Below are 17,923 nucleotides of genomic sequence, written 5' to 3'. Positions count from 1 at the left end.
TTTGACAATGTTTTATATTTTCTATAAAAATGATATCAAAACTTTCTTAAAATTATTCATTAACAAATACCTAAGGCACTTAGACACCCATTAACTGGACCCAATAAAATATATATATATCCTCATTTTATTTAATCAAGTCTTTTAGCCATTTTCTTTTCAAAAAAAATAAAAGAGGCTTTCAGCCATTTTCAGCAACCAAGGCCCAAAAAAAAGAAAAGAATAGTGAGAGAGAAAAATAATAGGGAAAATTACAACTTACCTACTTATGGTTTGGCTGAAATTTAAGTTGCCTACCTGTGATTTGAAATTTGACACTTTACCTACTTGAGGTTTGACCAAAAATTAAATTGTCTACCTGTGGTTTAAAATTCCATGATGAAAGTGTTTCGATGGATAGTTTTTTATCTTATTTAATCTTGTATTTTTATGTTTATTGTGTTTTTGGAGAAGAGAAACACAAAAGTGGAGCAAAATTACATATTTAGCTTTGTTTTTAACAAAGGTGTGTTATAGAAATCTAACTAAGTTAACCTCGAGTGGGTAAAGTGTCAAATTTCAAATCACAGGTAGGCAACTTAAATTTTGACCAAACCATAGATGGATAAATTGTAATTTGTCCAAAATAATAATAACAATAATAAGTGAAGAATTTTTTTTTTTTCCCTTTGTTTCTCTTTGCCTTTCAGACGTTCTTCACAGAGCCTCTTTTACTTAAGTCCAATGTTCATCAATGCACACGCCTATATGGGCCTTGTTTTGATCCAACTAAAAACTATTGGACTTTGGGCGCTGCTACTATAAACGTATGTGGGCCGAAAATTAACAGTGACTGGCATTTGATTATGTGTAAATAATGATTCTTCATTCATGATTAGACATAAAATTTCAATAGGATATTAGGATTATAGAATGATTTTTTTTTTTTTTTTATGTACTAAGTTAATCCTTGAATTATATGTTTAACGAGATTCAAGTGATAGCCCAATATTAGTAACATCTTTTGTAATGTTTTGTGCTTATGGTTCAAATCTCACATTTCATTCTATCTGCATATCTCAAAGAATTATATGTTTAATAATTACTCGTACATACAACTATTTTCATTAGATTATAATTATTACTCTAGGCAAAGACTTCAAGTTACGCCACTTGATCTGAAGGCCATTAACAATTAAATTAACCGTTTATTATGACAAGTCCATAAATGTGTTTGGAAAAATGGGGTAGAAGGAAAGAGGATGTGGTTTTAATTCACCAGTTGAGATGACAAACCTCTCATTTACATTTGACCAATAAATATTCTTCCTTATTGCTTCCAAAAAAATATTTAAAGTAAAAAAAAAAAAGGAAAATTTTGAAAGGAAAAAGAATAAAGGTTCCACTTATGTTTAAAATAAGAGAAATGATATGTTTACAACATTTTCACAACATTTTTATAACAAATTCTAAGTAGCAGGTTGTTACTGGTTGTTATTGTTGGGGTAAAAAAGTAATCTTAGTGTTATGTTCAAATTTGAACCAATAACAACTAACCATCTTTGATTTTGTCGTGAAAATGTTGTAAAAATATTGTGAACGTAGCATCTGTCTTAAAATAACAATAATTATCAACTTTCGCTCATTTGATATCAATTTTATATATATATATATATATATATATATATATATATATTTAAATTGAATAAAAAGAGGGTATAATTTTGATTTATAAGATGTCTTATGGTGGAAAACAAGAATTCCAAGTAAGGTAACTATGACACATGTCATACCATAACCAAGAAGGACAATTATTGTGCCGAGGAGGCCACGCCCTCAGATTTTAGGATTACGTCATTAATATGTCATCAAAAGAGGCCTTACTGTACAAAAAGAGCTTTGGAGAAGGGGGCTAACATTGACGTGATTGAAGAGCTGGTGACCGCCACCATATTTAATGCATCCCACCAAACTTCCTAACTGCATTTATGTGGAGAAGACCCCTGAACAGTGCCACCCTAGTTGCCGCGACTCACAAGAGGATTGGGAAAGTGGCTGATGGGATGGGCACTCAAGTAGTGGCCTGGATAGTCAACAAATGGAGGGCCAAGATCATTTAGGGAGGGCTATATAATGTAAGGAAATCTCCAGGGACAGGGGATAAAAAAAAGGAGAAAGAGAAAAGTACTGTGGCATCACGAACCAAACTTGTAACCAAAACTCAAAAGAAGAGTATATATATAAGATTTAGTCTCCTCGGATGATTTACTTTGGAAAAACCAATTGTGTTCTTGTTTTCCTCTCATCTGAGCTTACCATAGTTATTTTTTGATTCTTTAGAGTCTAATTTTTCAACTCATTCTCTACAAATTCACTATATTGGGCTTTTTGGGCCCAGAAATCCTTTTCTCTTCAGGTTGGTTCCAAGTCCAATTCGTACACTTATTATTTCCATTTTAATTTATAGAACATTCAAACAAAGGGAGTGAGAGAGCTAAACCCTCTAAACCCTAGCACTTCTCCTATTTCTCATGTGTGGATAATTGTATTCACCCTGAGAATCACTTTCTTTCACACTGGTTCGTTAGATTAAAAAATTATTGGGACTTTTGCTTTGTGCCTTGTATAAATAAGGTAGTTGGAACTTTTGCTTTGGGTCTCTTCAACAAAAATACCCCAATGACAACCACGATACATGTTTGCTGGAAAAAAAACCACCAAAGGGTTGGTATACTCTAAATATAGATGAGTTGGCTCTTGGGAACTTAGGAAGGGCAAGGGGTGGAGGTTTGGTCCACAGACCACAATGGTGATGGAAGTTAGGTTAAAGGTTTTGCTAGAGGGTCAAGGCAACACTATTAGTTGTTTGGCATAACTTTGGGTCTTGAGGGATAGACTAACCTTGCATCTGATTTAGAAATTATACATTTAATTGTTGAAATGGATGTTTTGTCTGATATTCAACTAATGAAGAATTCTGCTTCTAACCATCATTTGGAACGTTTGCTTACAAATTGCAAGAAGCATTTAATTGGTATTTCCATTAATCACGTTAACAGATAAGCCAACAAGTGTACTAATGCATTGGCAAAATTAGACGCTAACCTAAACTCTGCTTTTATAGCTTTTGATTACCCACAGGCTGTGCTGGAGAACTTGCTTGCCCTAAATAGGGCAACAAACGTTTGTAATAGACTTATTTCTATTTATATTTAGTTTAATATATTAGCCTTTTTAACCCCCCCCCCCCCAAAATCTCCTCCCATATTTAGTTTTTATTTTTATTTTTATAATCCTCCCATGCTTATTTTTAAAACATCAAAGGAAAATTGATTACTATGTCCCACTTCTCTCCTCTCCTTCTTCCTTGTGCCCTTTACTTTCTTGAGTTTTCTCTCCCTCTAAACTTTCAAATACATAGTTAGACATGCATTCATTTTTACAATTCATGTCTTAATCATGACCAAATTTCTTCCAAATATATCTCTTAGTCTTAGGAGACATTGAGGTGGTAGATTCAATGGACACATCTCGGCTAAGCTAGAAATAAGTGCTTTGCTAAAGAGAAATGAAATGTCCACAATATTTTTACAATATTTTTATAACAAATCTTATATAGCAGGTTGTTATTGGTTCTTATTGTGGAGCAAAAAAGTAATCTTAGTGTTAGGTTTAAATTTGAACCAATAACAACTAACCACCTATAATTTGTTGTGAAAATGATGTAAAAATATTATGGACATAATATTTTTCTTTGCCGAATAAAGGTGTCTTGAAGAATGTGTTGTAAACCTAAGACTTCCAGATTCCATTCACCGCATTATCCTTTTATAGGATTTTCACAGTGTCTTTAACAAGTGGAATAATTTGGGCAAAGATACCACTTCCTTATATATATTAAAGAACAAGAAATGAATTATATATATATATATATATATATATATAATATATATATATATATATAAAAGACCTCATTTGAAAGGTTTAGATTAAAGCAGAAAAAAAAAATGGCGCCACCCAACACACACATATATGTTTTTAAAAATATTAAAAAAAAATTGAGCCAAACCAAGACTTGAGTGAGTTTGGCAAAAGATTATTGGGGTGTAGCTGTATTTGAGTTTTATTTTTAATTTTTTTTTAAAGAAGAGCTGTACCAAATGCAAATCTAAATGTGCTGGATTGATCTGAACCATTATCCATTCATTAGGAAACATAATGATTGTTTTTCTTTTGTTTGTTTTTTTTTTTTTTAAATTTATAAAAAAGAGTACAAGAAACCTTAAGATTAAAAACATAAATTATTATAAGACAAAGAACGATCATAATAGAACCGACCCCATATATTGAAAATTCTTTTAAAAACAAAAAACTCCGAAAATAAAACAACCTATTATTTTTTTCTTTAATAGCAAAAAAAGAAAACAAAATGTTAAACCCTTCACTATATATGTTAAAACAACTTAACTACACTGGTCCTTATCTATAACTTTTTTACCCTAATTTGTGTGTCTGTGCGGCGACGTTTTATATCAATGGAGAAGACTCACCCTCCTCAGTTGTCAGTTGCCCACCACACACACACACACACACACACACACACACAATAAATAATAACAACAATAATAATCAAAATCAAAATTAGTTTCAGTCACATATTTTTACATTTCCTTAAAAAAAAAAAATTCTTTCTTAAAAAAACCAAAAAAAAAAAAAAACATTCTCTGTCTATCTATCTCTCATGGTACTTTGGTTTGGATTCGCCGACAAGTACAACCGCCACAATCCCTGAAAGCAATTCAAAGCTCAGTTCTTTCTTTCTCTCTCTCTCTCTCTCTCTCTCTCTCTCTCTGAAAATTCATTCAATCCTCTTCTTCTTCTTCTTCTTCTTCTTCTTCTTCCTCAACTCAAAAGTCACAGGTATATATCATACATGTCGCTTTCACATGCATATACAATTATAAATGCATACATACATGTATGTGTAACACTATCTCTTTGTTTGTGTAGACATTTATAAGCCTCTATTGTGTTTTATTGTATTGTATTTTATTTTATTGATTGATTATGGGGTTTTAAAAAAGAAGAAGTAATATTGTGAGCCTTTCATTAGTGTTCATTTATGGGCTGGTAATTAATTGAGGTTATTGTCTTGATACCATGTTGTTTGGGTTTTTTTTTTTTTTTTTTGTTCTGTTTTTTTGTATTCGTTTTGTTTTGTTTGGTTCCTGATTAGGTATGTTTGGCTGCTGAGAAAAGTGTGGGGAATGATAAGGAAAAAGAAGAAGAAGAAAGAAATTAAAAATCTTGAAATGTGGATTGTTCAATTATGTAAGAAATAAGAAATGGGGACACTGAAATTTCACTAAAATCAGCCTAATGCAATTATGCAAATATCAACTATCAACTATCAACTATGTGGCTTAATTTAATTATAATGGACTTTGTTTTCCCCCAATACTGATGAGAGTTATCAAATTGACCTTTAAGAAAAAGACCTGGGCTGAAGTGCAATTGTTGATACGTGTGAGTGGCAAGTAATGAAGATTTTAACCTGCTGAAAGATTAGAAAGAGTCCATGTTCAGCTACATACCCTTTTAGGGGTCTCTTTTTTTTTTTTTTTTTTTTTTACCTCTATATGGTAAACATGAAAAATAGTCAGCTACCACTTGTTGCATGTTAGTTTTCATAATTATATCGGAAAGTTGATGATCTTATATGCTGGTGAATATATTTATGTAAGATGCTTCAGAAACAGTGGAGATTTGCATTGACAATATCCTGTTGATTGATCAAATTTGTGGCGCATCCTGCTGTCACTTAAATGTCCCATGTTTTTAGTCATGGTGCTTCAGCTAGGACTTGTAGGTGAAAATTCCCTCGTGAATATCAACTGTCATGAATAATTTTGTCAGAATGGGGAATATTGATACAGGATGCTGGCTTCTTTTAGCGATGGATCATCAACTATTTTGGAGATGTGTAAACATTTGAAAAAAAGAATTTACTTATCAAGTTGGTTGTTTCATATTTCTTTGCGTAGGCAGAATTGGATTGCATAAATTGATAATTGGTACTATTTCAATCTTCAAATTAGGAGATTTAGCTATTGGCTTCATTTTGTATAGACGAAGTGAATGAACACAGCACACACACAGATGTGTGCACGTGTTTGGCATTTTGTTTAGGTTATGAGGATACAAATCTGTGTATGTGATTCTGCATTTTTTCCCCATTATTGTTATTTTCCTTGCAAATATTTGAATATTGATTTCTGCAAATTTGTAGAACACTGGGCATGAATTGACACTTTGTTGTTCGTCTGGGTACTTATCGTTGAAATTTGAAGCGTGCATCTGTGCCTTTTGTGGTTGGCAAGGTTGCATACTTTTCCTGCTTTGCCAGTTCAACTTTGAATCCAAAGATATTCATCGGGACATGAGGCTGGTTATATTATTGATGGGCTTGGTCCATTATGGCTTGTGTTGTGCTCTGATTACTTAGGAACGACAGCTGTCATTTGGTCTTCTTGGAGCTTTTGAGTTTTAGGAAACAGATTTGTACTTCTATTGCAAACGAGCTTTATTTATTCATGTTTCTTTGTGTTTTAGAATAATTGGGAGATGTCAGAAGTTGATATGGCAGTTATTGAACCCGAGGTATGATGCCTTTTCTGTTTCATTCATTTCCTTTTCAGTCACTGGAGTTTTCTTGGGATTTTACTGCTTTCTTTTGGCCTTTTATTTTCTTGTCTCCTTGTTAATCAAGGGGTAGTGTTTTCTAATTTTTGAGTGGTCCATTCACTGTTATTTGTTTTTTTTTTTTTACCTTGGCGGGCAAATTGTATGGTTGTGATCTCTTCTAATTATTGTGCATATTTTATATGTGCAATTCAATTGTCAAACTATAGAATATTGATCTCTGGTCTTTTTAAAAACGCGTACACACATGCATGTGCACACACTAACTCTCACAAACAAACGTTATGTGTCTTTTTGCCTTGGTATGAGGCAAATTATATGGTCGTGACATAATTATTGCACATAAATTTATGTGTGCTATTCAATTGTCAAACCATATAATATGGATCTCTGATCTTTTTAACACTATATATATAATCATGGATGCCCTCGTAACATAATATGTGTTAATGCATGCCAAGTTTACGTAGGCACCTTGAGAATTGTGGGTATTAGTAGGTTATAGAGGGTTAGTTTCCGAAAAGTAAATTAAGGCTTAGGGGTTTACGGGATATTCCATGCAATTATGTAGTTGGATTGAGATTTGAAATAGAAAGAATAAAGACAATCAATATAGTTAATATGATCAATAATGAATTCTATCCATAAAAGACCAGGAATTACTTTTAAAGTTGATTTAATCATTAATACCCAGGGGAATGAACGTTCAATTTAATCTTAATTGTACAAAGTTGGAAGGTTGTGAGAGTGAAAATTTGCAGTTCATGTATGTGTGTATTGCGGGGAGTTGAAATTATCTACTTTGTTGTTAGGGGGTGGGGTGAGGTGAAGACAGATTTTAAGGCTTTAGCTCCTTGGGGAAGTGAAATATCATATAGTTACTATTATTGTGTGATGAGGATGATGATGCTTTTTTTTTTTTTTTTGGTGAACATAAAATTTACCAACACCATGCTACCTTTTAAAGACCTTAGCAAAGCCCCATGGGCAGGAGATCTGAATTAAGGCCTTTTGTGCAACTGCCTCCTGTGTTTCCCACCAGATTTTGATGCTTTTCTTTATATAAGTGATGGTCCTTTGGAAGAGATGGCATGTTGTTTCCCTAGGAAAGATGTCCATAAGGACCATAACAAACCATAAGGAAAGATGGCCTGTTGTTCCTTCAGAAAGGTAGGTGAACCCAATTTCTGAACAGATGCAAACCACAAGGAAAGATATTCTGTGACTTCATTTTTTTATTAAATAAAATCAAGTCACGACACAGCATAATATAGAATGTGTCAGACTCAAAATGATATCAATTCTGTTTAAGGTTGTGCTCCTTTTTCTAGCAGCTTTTAATTCTTGCAGTTACTATTTACTTTTTGTGGCCTCAGTTTTACGAACTTTTCTGTATTTTAGTGTTAACACTGATACTGAAGCTTTGCATTCTCAGATGATGAAGTCCTATATCTGGCTTCAGACTGCTGATGGTTCAATCCAACAAGTGGATCAAAAGGTTGCCATCTTTTCTCCTATGATACGTCAAGAAATAATGCAAAAAGGCATGGGATCGTCCAAGAACTATGCAATATCCCTTCCACAACAAGTTAATCCTGTTATGTTGAGCTTAATTTTGGATTACTGTAGGTTTCATCAAGTGACAGGTCACTCACCCAAGGTTCTACATGTTTCCGAATTTCATTTTCCATTTAATTGGGATTATGTTCTTTCCATGCTCTTGAATGATACCTAACTTGCACCTTCTCCTCCCATACAAATGGGATGGAGATGTGATCGTGGGTTCAAGGCCTACTACATATGTAATATACCAGTTCGAAAGAAAAATCTGAGATATTTGGACCAATTTATTTAACTTCTTGCTTTCTAATTTTATACTCAAGACGACACGGTTAAGAATGGCCAACTCTGAATGCAAATGGGCGTTTGACTTTAGGCTGTTCTTGTGCATAGGAAATCAAGTCTTTTGATGAAAAGTTCATTAGGATGGACACAAAGAAGCTCTGTGAGTTGACATCTGCTGCTGACAGCCTCCAGTTAAAGCCTTTGGTGGATCTTACTAGTCGTGCACTTGCACGAATAATAGAAGGGAAAACCCCCGAGGAGATTCGTGAGATATTTCATTTGCCTGATGATCTTACAGAGGTGCCTGGTGCTTGTGAGAACTGCATATGTTTAGTGCCCTTTTTATCATCTTTGTTGTTTCTAATGCTAATCCATTAATTCAGGAAGAGAAACTGGAACCTTTAAAAAACACAACGGATGACCTACGCATTCGACTTTTGAATCGACTGTATGCAAGAAAGAGGAAGGAACTAAAAGAGAGAGAGAAACTAAAGGTGATTGTGCATTACATGCTAGCATCCATTCCATATTATTCTTCAGCCTGCAGTTTTACACCTTAATTGTGAATTTTTGGTTTGACATTCATTTGCACTTAAAATGTATTGAGCAATTGTGTTCATGTGCCATTAAATTCCTAAAACTGTATACTGAGGTTGATGACAAATGAGCCTGCCATATGTTTCAGAATGTTGAGGCTGAAGAAGAGCATGTGGATGACCGTTCAGTTGATGATCTCTTGTCATTTATAAATGGAGGAAATGGAGGTATACATGAAAGTTTGTCTACTTTATGTTGTATGCTTAGTTCATAAGTTTAGTTTACCACCTCCACACGATTATCTGGAATTATATAGACTGGCCTAAACTGGAATTTTTGAGCCTGTATATAAACACTGTTGACCATCCAATTTTGAAGGTTAATATTACTATTAACACAACCTCCTCATACTGTAATGTTAGTCCTTTGGAATAAGAGAAAAATAAGAATATACTTATGGGAAAAAAAGTAAGGTGTTGGGACATGCTAGTTTTTATTCTCCGACAAGATTTTCGTGATGTCTTATTTGAGAAGGGTTTTAGGTTTGAAAGTTGCAATAAAAAGCAAATGGTGTGGGAAACTTGGGTTGGAAATTTGTTTTTGGATCCTAATCTGAATAGAAAGGATCTATAAGAAAATGCAGGAGATTAGGATTAGAATATGAAGAGCTAAGAATAGAGAAGATTGGAGATAGACAAAAGAGGAACTTGAAAGGTTTGAGGTAGAATGGCAAAATGAGACTCATCATTGACTTCTTAATTTCATGACAAAGAGGCCTTTTCATTGGCTTTACAAAACTGATGATCAATAAAAGAATAATTTTTGATTCTGATCTTAATATCAAGGCTCAAATGCCCTAGCCGAAGCATTTAAAGAGAAGTTCCAAGATTGCATCAATATTCATCATATAGATAAAAACCAAAGATTGACTTGATTCAGATTTTGAGTACCATATCAGGTAGGCCCTTCCAGGTCGTTATCTTACTGAAGTCAACCTAATCACATTGAATCAAGTTTGGTTATTTATTTATTTATTTTAGGAAAATACAAAATGAACAAAAATAACTTGCTTTCTATGATTCTTGTCTTCTTCTAGAGTCACAGTTTTGGGCATGGTTTCCAGTTGTTGAACTTCTTGTCATTTTCCAGGGACTTATTTTTGGGAATGTTTTTAAGTTTTTGAACTGAAGTAAGAAAAGCTTGAGAGAGAGAGAGAGAGAGATAACCTAGGATGCATGGACACTTTATTTGGGGTGCCGTACTTGTGTCATAACAGTTTCTTGTCTCCTGTATCATGTTATAATTTTTCAAAAATTTCTCATGTCGCCATATCGTACCCATACCTGTACCCATGTCCGTGCATCCTAGGAGATAACCATGTTTGGCTTAAAAGTGAGAGTAAGACAAAAATTGATATTGGCAATCCAAAGGGGAGAAAAGGGGGAAGGGGGGGTTGGTAACAATGTATGATTATAAGTCCTAATTTAGACAAGCTGATATAAGCAATCCAGTGGAGTTACCTAGAAATGCTTAGATGCCCCAACATCTAATTGTGGATCCACATCAAAGTATATAGAGAGTTGAGCTTTTGGTGGGATCTATTGTGGTGCTGACGTGTGCCACTATTAATTCCTCATATCAATGTTTGATTACTATATCTGTTTGTATTTTTTCTTTGTAAATGATATTTTTGATGTAGCTAAATTTAATTAATCACGTGGGCTTGTTAATTTTTAGTAATACAACATTAATGATTCTTACTTATATGATTGTATCATTTATCCCTTTTTTTTTTTCTGAGATTATGATGTACAAGAAAGAAACATTTCCTATACAACATAAAAGCATAGGGAAAAACTTAGGTACAATTCCTTAGGTGTTGTATCCTAAGTTCTCCAACTAAATTCAAACATGTGGGTTATTGGCCACTGCAGCTTATAGTTACAATTTCCAAGGCCACATCCCACATGGTTGAAATCAAATAGAAAACTTAAGATACAGTCAGTAAATTTTACTCAAATTATAAATACCTCTATATACATGTCTTAACTATTGCTAGTGTGTTTTCCTGGGTTCCATGCTTCCACCTTTTACTGTATGTTTGATCATTAGAGATTCTTTCAGAAAAAAAAAAAGGGCTGTGAAGTGTAGCTTCTTAGTCCTTTTCTTTTCCCATTTTATTTCCTTTTGAAGGCCTCATTAGAGGTAAGGAAACTCTGTTTCACAGATTCTAAGGGGGTTAAAGCTTCAAAGAATAAAAAGAAGAACCGGAGAAGAAAAGATCAGCAGAAAAGTGTTTCTATAGACGAATCCATACAAAGCCGTAAGGTCTGAGCCATCATGTCACTGTATCTTCTTTTTCCCCCTGGATGATCATTGAAACTCGAAACACATTTGTCAAAGCTGTCGAGTAACTGATTTTTTTTTTTTCTTTTTCCATGTTATAGGATTCAAATGGTCTTAATTTTGCATGCCATAGTGCTGAAGTTGATAAATTGCGGCCCCATCCTGGTGAGACATCAAAATTACTTGATGTGGAAGATGATGCTTTCGCAAATAAGGTTGAGTTCGATGATGGTGATATTGATGATGAAATTGACCCTGCACTAAAGGAAATAATTGATAGGTCAGTCAGAAAAATTTTATAATTATTGAATACACTTGCTACTTTTGTACAGGGAAGATATATTAGGATTCCTTTTTTAGTTTCTGGTGTTCCTCATTGTGAGTGCCCAAAAATTTATGCATGCATAGAGTACATGCAGTTTAGGGCTAACATGTATATTCTTATTCCTCATCTTAAATTTGTTCGTATTAAATAGAAATATTACTTTGAGCAAAGTTTAGGAAACTATAATTTTTCTTTGATGAGTTTTTACCCAAGAATCACGGACACGGGTGTGGATTTGAGTACAACATAACAACACCTTTTAAAAATTAGGACACAACACAACAGGGATGCGCATATTAATTAATTATTAAATATATTTCTAATTATATTTTTAAATATTGTTAAGCATTTATTTTTGCATATAATGTTGAACATATATCAATTAAGAGTAATAATGGGTAATAAAGTGAATTCATGGCTAATAAATTATGTTTAGAAATTAGGGGTAATTATTGAGTACTCCCAGATTACCATAAATGCGTACTCTCCCCTTTCACATAACTGTAGGTCCCACTAATTAAATTTATGGTAGGACCCACAATTCACGTGAGTTTCCTCTCATGCATTTATAGTACTCCCGAAATATTCAATAATTTTCCAGAAATTAGAATACAAACCAAGAATAAGATCCAAAAGAAGAAATAAAAGATAACTAGATAAGTGTTCAAGTTTTTAACTTAAAAGAAATAAAGGCTAAGGGTACGTTTGGTAAGTGTTTTTTCCCCTTATTTTATGTTTCCAAAAACAATTTTTTATTTTTTAGACTAAAAAACTTATTTGGCAACCCAAAATGGATAGAAAACAAAAATTGTTTTCAAAACTCAATTTGTAAAGGAAACTGAAAACATGCAAAAAGCTATTTTTAGTTTCTAGTTTTCAAAAGTCAATGAAAATATGCATTTGATTTAATGAATCTGTCTCATTTAATGAATTACCATTAGAGTTCCGATCCTAGGAACAACATATTTTTAGTATTTTCTATTTTTTCTTTAAAAAACTTTTTTTAAAAATTTCAACTAATCAAACATGTTTTTGATTTCAGAAATACAAGAAATTGTTTTTTCCTTTATATTCTCAAAAACAAGTTTTTGAAAATAGAAAACAAAAACTGTTACAAAAAATAACCTATGTTACCAAACATAACCTAAGCATCCCTCTCGAGTCCAGCGATTTTTCAAAAAAAGAAAAGAAAAGAAAAGAAATCAGCTGTGACACACTAGTGGAAGTGACTAGGACACACATGCAGAAGTGTCCCAGATGTGTTTTGTGTCTGACACGGGTTCGACACGACTACGACACCCCAAATGAAGTATCCATGCTTCCTAGGTGGTTACTTTAGTTTTTAACAAAATATGCTGATGCTCTATGGATGAAGGGTTTGTCCAAATAGGTTTCTGTATGTGAGAGCGAGATGGAATGAGAAATGATGTTTGATAGGCCTCAAACTTATGATACTGTGTATTTTTAACAAGGGTTGCAATTATTGCTGCCTTAAAGAGGTTGGACTATTGAAACTGGTCTTGGTTTGTACAAAGGTGGGGGGGGGGGGGGGGTGGTTTTTACATGATACTGGTAGAACTCTTGATGCGTAAGGGACTCAGTAAATTGTGGATTAACAGACAAGCACAAGTAGATGTTTTATGACCTCAATTTTTTTTTTTATCTGTTGAAGTTAATATGATTTCCCCCATCTGTCTAATCTCTGGTTGATCTATTACACACCAATATCCTTGGGGATGGCACGGAGATGGATTATTAAGCTGACTGCATTTCCATTGTTTTTATCTCACTATGTTGATGATGTTCTAGGAAGATGCTGTATTTAAGACTTGGATTGTGAATTTGCCAAGGATGACTATGGTTTGGCCTTTTACAATTATTCTGTTATGCTGAGTGGGAATTTATATGATACGTATAGAATTTGAAATAGGTTTTACTCATCCAAAAAAGAAAAAGAAGAATAATTTGAAATAGGGTTCTTTTACCACTTCCATCTGAAATTTGCCAGACAGGAAAGGATGAATTTGACGTGCTCTTTTTTTTTTTTTGAGGCGAGGAGTTGATACTAAGACAATCTCATTTTAGTTATCATCATACCCATTTTCGTGGAATGGGCACAATGATTTAGGACCCTTACCCCTGCACAGGAGCCTTCACCCTGATCCCTTTCCCTTTCTACTTTTTTATCCTTCCAGTCCCATTGTAGTTGTTTTCAATTCAGTTTGTGGAGACAAGTTCAAATAATTATTAGTTAGATGGAAAAAGAATTGCATCTTTCTTTGTATTTTTGTATTCTACCTTTTAATTACTTGTTTCTATTATCTTACATAATTTCTTTTGACTCAGGGAGGTGGAAGATTTTGCGCGGAGATTGAATTCAGATTGGCCTAAAAGGATGCAGGAGATTCTTAGGCCAGTACATTTATCCATCAATGGAAATGGTTCCATAAAGAGATACTCTAGTACGATTACTTTTCATACACTTTTTATAGTTTCTCCATGCAGTGTTCACTTAAGATATGCTCTTTACATGATCATGATCCATTCTAGTTCTAGTCCTTTGTGCCAAAATAGTTGCCAGCTTCTCTTTTGGTAGTGTACAGAAGTTGCAGAATAAGTGATTTTTTTTTTGGCTCCCATTTCATGTACTGTATCTATTTTTCCTCTTCAGAATATTAACCCTGATTTTTTATATAAAATTTTGAATTGTCTGCAAGTCCCGGTGTTCTGTGTGGGTGCATTATCTCTAATGATATGGTAACTGTTTTTAGGTTCTTGATTGAGTATAAAGCAAGGCTAATCTTTTCAAATATCACCATTATATTCTATCATACTCACGGAATAATTTGTTTGCATTGATAGGACCAGATCCAGAGAGGAAATGATCCGTAAAATAAAATATGGTTGCGCTCCGAGATTGGCCCATGGCTTTGAACAATTTTGACCAGATTCTTACCGGCACTTACAGGAGTTGTCATTGACATTATTGTCACTAATGGGGATTGACATTTGAGCTTTCTTTATTTTTTATTTTTTATTTTGTTTTTTTCCTTTGGTTCGTTGTGCTTATAGCCAGGATGCAATTTTGATTCTGGGTGCAACCTGTATTCTGAGGGAAGAAATAAAAGAAAAAAAGTGTTATTTCTGAGCTAATTCTGCTCAATCATAAGTCTGTAATGAGTTGCAATTTTGCATTTAGTGGGAGTTCCTTATCAAAGTTGTCAAAATCGGGATTCTACGTAGGATCGTGAGAGGTAGGTGCAATCGTAGATCGTAGGATCAGATCGTGGATCATAAGATCCTATATTATTTGAGAAAAAAACAAAAAATACACATTAGTATGTTAAATAATCACATAAATTATACATTTATTGATATAATTACCATATATCACTACATCTATTTGTAAGCATTATTTAAAGAGACAAAAAATCTTCAAATGTGACACTATGGAGATATTTTTTTATTTGGGTCCAATTGACACATCTTTACATTAGAGTGGAAAATTTTGGTTTATTAGGATTTTATTTTTTATTTATGTCCAAATGAGTCTTCTATCAAGTTAAAGAAGATGACAAGAAATCAAGGTCGTTTGGGATCGTTAGAATCGTACGATCCTACCGATCTTGAACAATCAAAAGATCCTTGAAAGATTCGGATTCAGATTGTTTTGGGCAGGTGGGATCGTAAAATCATAGAATTGTAGGATGCAGATCGTGATTTTGACAACCATGTTCCTTATCGTTATATTTGTGTCCTTTCATAAGAAATTTATTATTTCTGATCTTGTATATGATTACTAAATAAATTATTAGTATTATTTTTGTTCAATTTGTGCACAACGTAAGCAGGACTGCGTGAGAAACCAGGTCTAGTCGTTCAACCAATCAAACTTTCGGTTTGGTTTGACATTTTGGGTTTCAATCAATTAAGTTTGGTTTGATTATTTTTATTTATTTTTTTCAAAGGAGTTTTGATTAGTATTTTTTTTCAAGGATTATTTCAGTTGGATTTTGATTTGGTAAACAAAACCCCGAGCCAACTTTTTTGGACAACCGACAATGACAATATAGACACGGAATTTCACATCATATATATATATATATATATATATATATATATATATATATATATATATAAAGGAATTTATGAAAATAAACTTTATTTTATTATTATTTTACTATATTTCAAATTTTTCATTTTCATTTTCATTTTGGTAATTGATTTTGTTTTCCTATTGGTCTTGTCCTCTATTTTTGTTGGTAATATATGGGTCCTTAAATGTATATGGTTCATTAAATGTTTGATAAATTATGTCTATATAAGTTTATGAATATAAACTTAGGAACTTCATCTTAGAACCCTTTTCCCTCTACCTTATATGTGTGTGTGTTTGTTTCTTAAATAAAAAAAAACAAAAAAAAACTTAGGTAATCCTAGGGCATGGAGAATAGTATTATTTCCTCTCACATTCAAGGTAGGGTTCACTCATTAAATTTATGATGGGGTCTATCATAGATGTAAGAGTAGGGAGCACCATTTATTTCCAAGTGTTAGATAAGTGTCGTCAATTAAGATACCTCGTCCATATAAGTCCATAGTGATATGAACATTAAGTGTCAATAAGTGTCATCTATCCATTATAACATGTCACTCATATTAGGTGTAACTAAATCACTAACGAAAATGGATAACATGACCAATATGACAACGAACTCAAATGTGAAGGGTTAAAATGAAAATTTTAAAACATAAAAAGCCAAAATAAAATAAAAATTCCAAATTTTAAGGGGTCAAACTATAAAGTATACTTTTCAATAATTATTATTATTTTTTTCTATTTTTGATGAACTCAATAATTATCTTATACATTTGATATATACATTCTTTCCCACATGTAGACCTCACAAATATGAAACTCGCATGCAATAAAAAAGATGACACGTAGTAGACACGCAAGATACTTTCTTTCCCCCTTTGGTTTGGGGTTTGGACGTTTGTCCTAGTACAACTCTTGAAAATAAAATAAAAGAGGCTAGTCATCCTTAATTCCTTCCCAATCCAATTAAACCCACCCATGCAAAATTTGTACGTGTGTTGCATCGAGCCTAAGAGCAAAGTGAAAGCAAAGACCTCATATTAGAGAGTATGAGGTTATGTCATGTGGTGCATTTTTTGAAATTTTCTTTATTTAGGCTTCTAAATCAACAAAGTTGCATTTATATCAAAATATTAGTTCATTAAATTAGGTAATAGAGTAAATGCATATATTAATTATTTATAGTTGTGACATTAATTATTTATATTAAATGAATTTAAATGATTATTTTTGTAAATTTTATATAAGAGATCATTTTTAGGGAAAATTATTAGGTATTCTTGAAGTACCATAAATACGTATTCCATTTTCTTACATAAATGGTGGGTTGCACCATGAATTTAATTAGTGAGACCCATCATTTATGTGAGAGGAGGGAGTACGCATTTATGGTATTTCGAGAGTACACAATAATTTCTCCATTTTTAGTTGGAATAATAATAAGAAATTTAGAATATGACATTCTTGCTCATGTTTAGTTACTTTGACAACAATTGACACAAAAGTCATTAAAAAAAATTAAATATTTGTGAATTAACTAAAATTAATCTTAATTCTTTAAATTTCCTAACTTTGTGTGTGTGTGGAACTAACATTATAGTGTTTATTCTATGTAATTAGAAAGATTGCTAATAGAATAAATATGTTTATTTGTTATAGCATAATGAAATTTTAATATCATTTTTCTAAGATTTATATGAGGAACAATTTTTTTAAAAAAAATTTAGAAACAATTGATTTGAAATATGATATTCTTACTCAAATTTAGTTGTTTTTACAATAATTGAAACAATGTCCAACAAAAAGGGGGGAAAATTTGTTACAAACCCATGGGTAGAACTCACCCTTGAAAAGCGCCTTACAAGGGGAAGATGTCCAAAAGCTTACAAATACATGGTTAAATTTACACTTAATTCATTCGGAATACTAGAATCATAACATACAATCACGCTCCGCAGCCAACATCCATAACAGCTCACTCTAGTGACACTGACCCAATGGTAGCCCTTTCTCTTTTGGCAGCTCCACTTACCTATCAATTATTTTAATCTTAGCCTATAGGTCGCTCATTCCGAACCTAACAACAAAGC

The 17,923-nt window shown here is 32.8% G+C and overlaps 1 protein-coding gene across 3 annotated transcripts; it reads left to right on the top strand.

The window, feature by feature from the left end:
• Window positions 1-4,702: 4,702 nt before the first annotated feature.
• LOC142641189 (SKP1-like protein 21) lies at window positions 4,703-14,920 on the top strand. Of its 3 annotated transcripts, none has more exons than XM_075815592.1 (10): window positions 4,703-4,899; window positions 6,592-6,639; window positions 8,117-8,341; window positions 8,635-8,826; window positions 8,910-9,020; window positions 9,212-9,290; window positions 11,291-11,391; window positions 11,511-11,689; window positions 14,081-14,196; window positions 14,597-14,920. In XM_075815592.1, exons 2-10 carry the CDS (start codon window positions 6,604-6,606, stop codon window positions 14,617-14,619), a joined length of 1,062 nt encoding a protein of 353 aa, XP_075671707.1. In that variant the 5' UTR covers window positions 4,703-4,899; window positions 6,592-6,603; the 3' UTR covers window positions 14,620-14,920. The 3 variants fall into 3 exon arrangements, with proteins under 3 accessions (XP_075671707.1, XP_075671706.1, XP_075671709.1); XM_075815591.1 differs by having other exon boundaries at window positions 4,742-4,899; window positions 6,269-6,639; XM_075815594.1 differs by lacking the exon at window positions 4,703-4,899 and having other exon boundaries at window positions 6,267-6,639; window positions 14,603-14,920.
• The last annotated feature ends 3,003 nt before the right edge of the window (window positions 14,921-17,923 follow it).

This window comes from Castanea sativa, chromosome 6 (genome assembly GCF_040712315.1).
Source record: "Castanea sativa cultivar Marrone di Chiusa Pesio chromosome 6, ASM4071231v1".
In the NCBI taxonomy this organism is placed as follows: domain Eukaryota; kingdom Viridiplantae; phylum Streptophyta; class Magnoliopsida; order Fagales; family Fagaceae; genus Castanea; species Castanea sativa.
The sequence above is the reverse complement of the archived record's forward strand: the minus strand, read 5'-3'. Positions and strand labels throughout refer to the sequence as shown.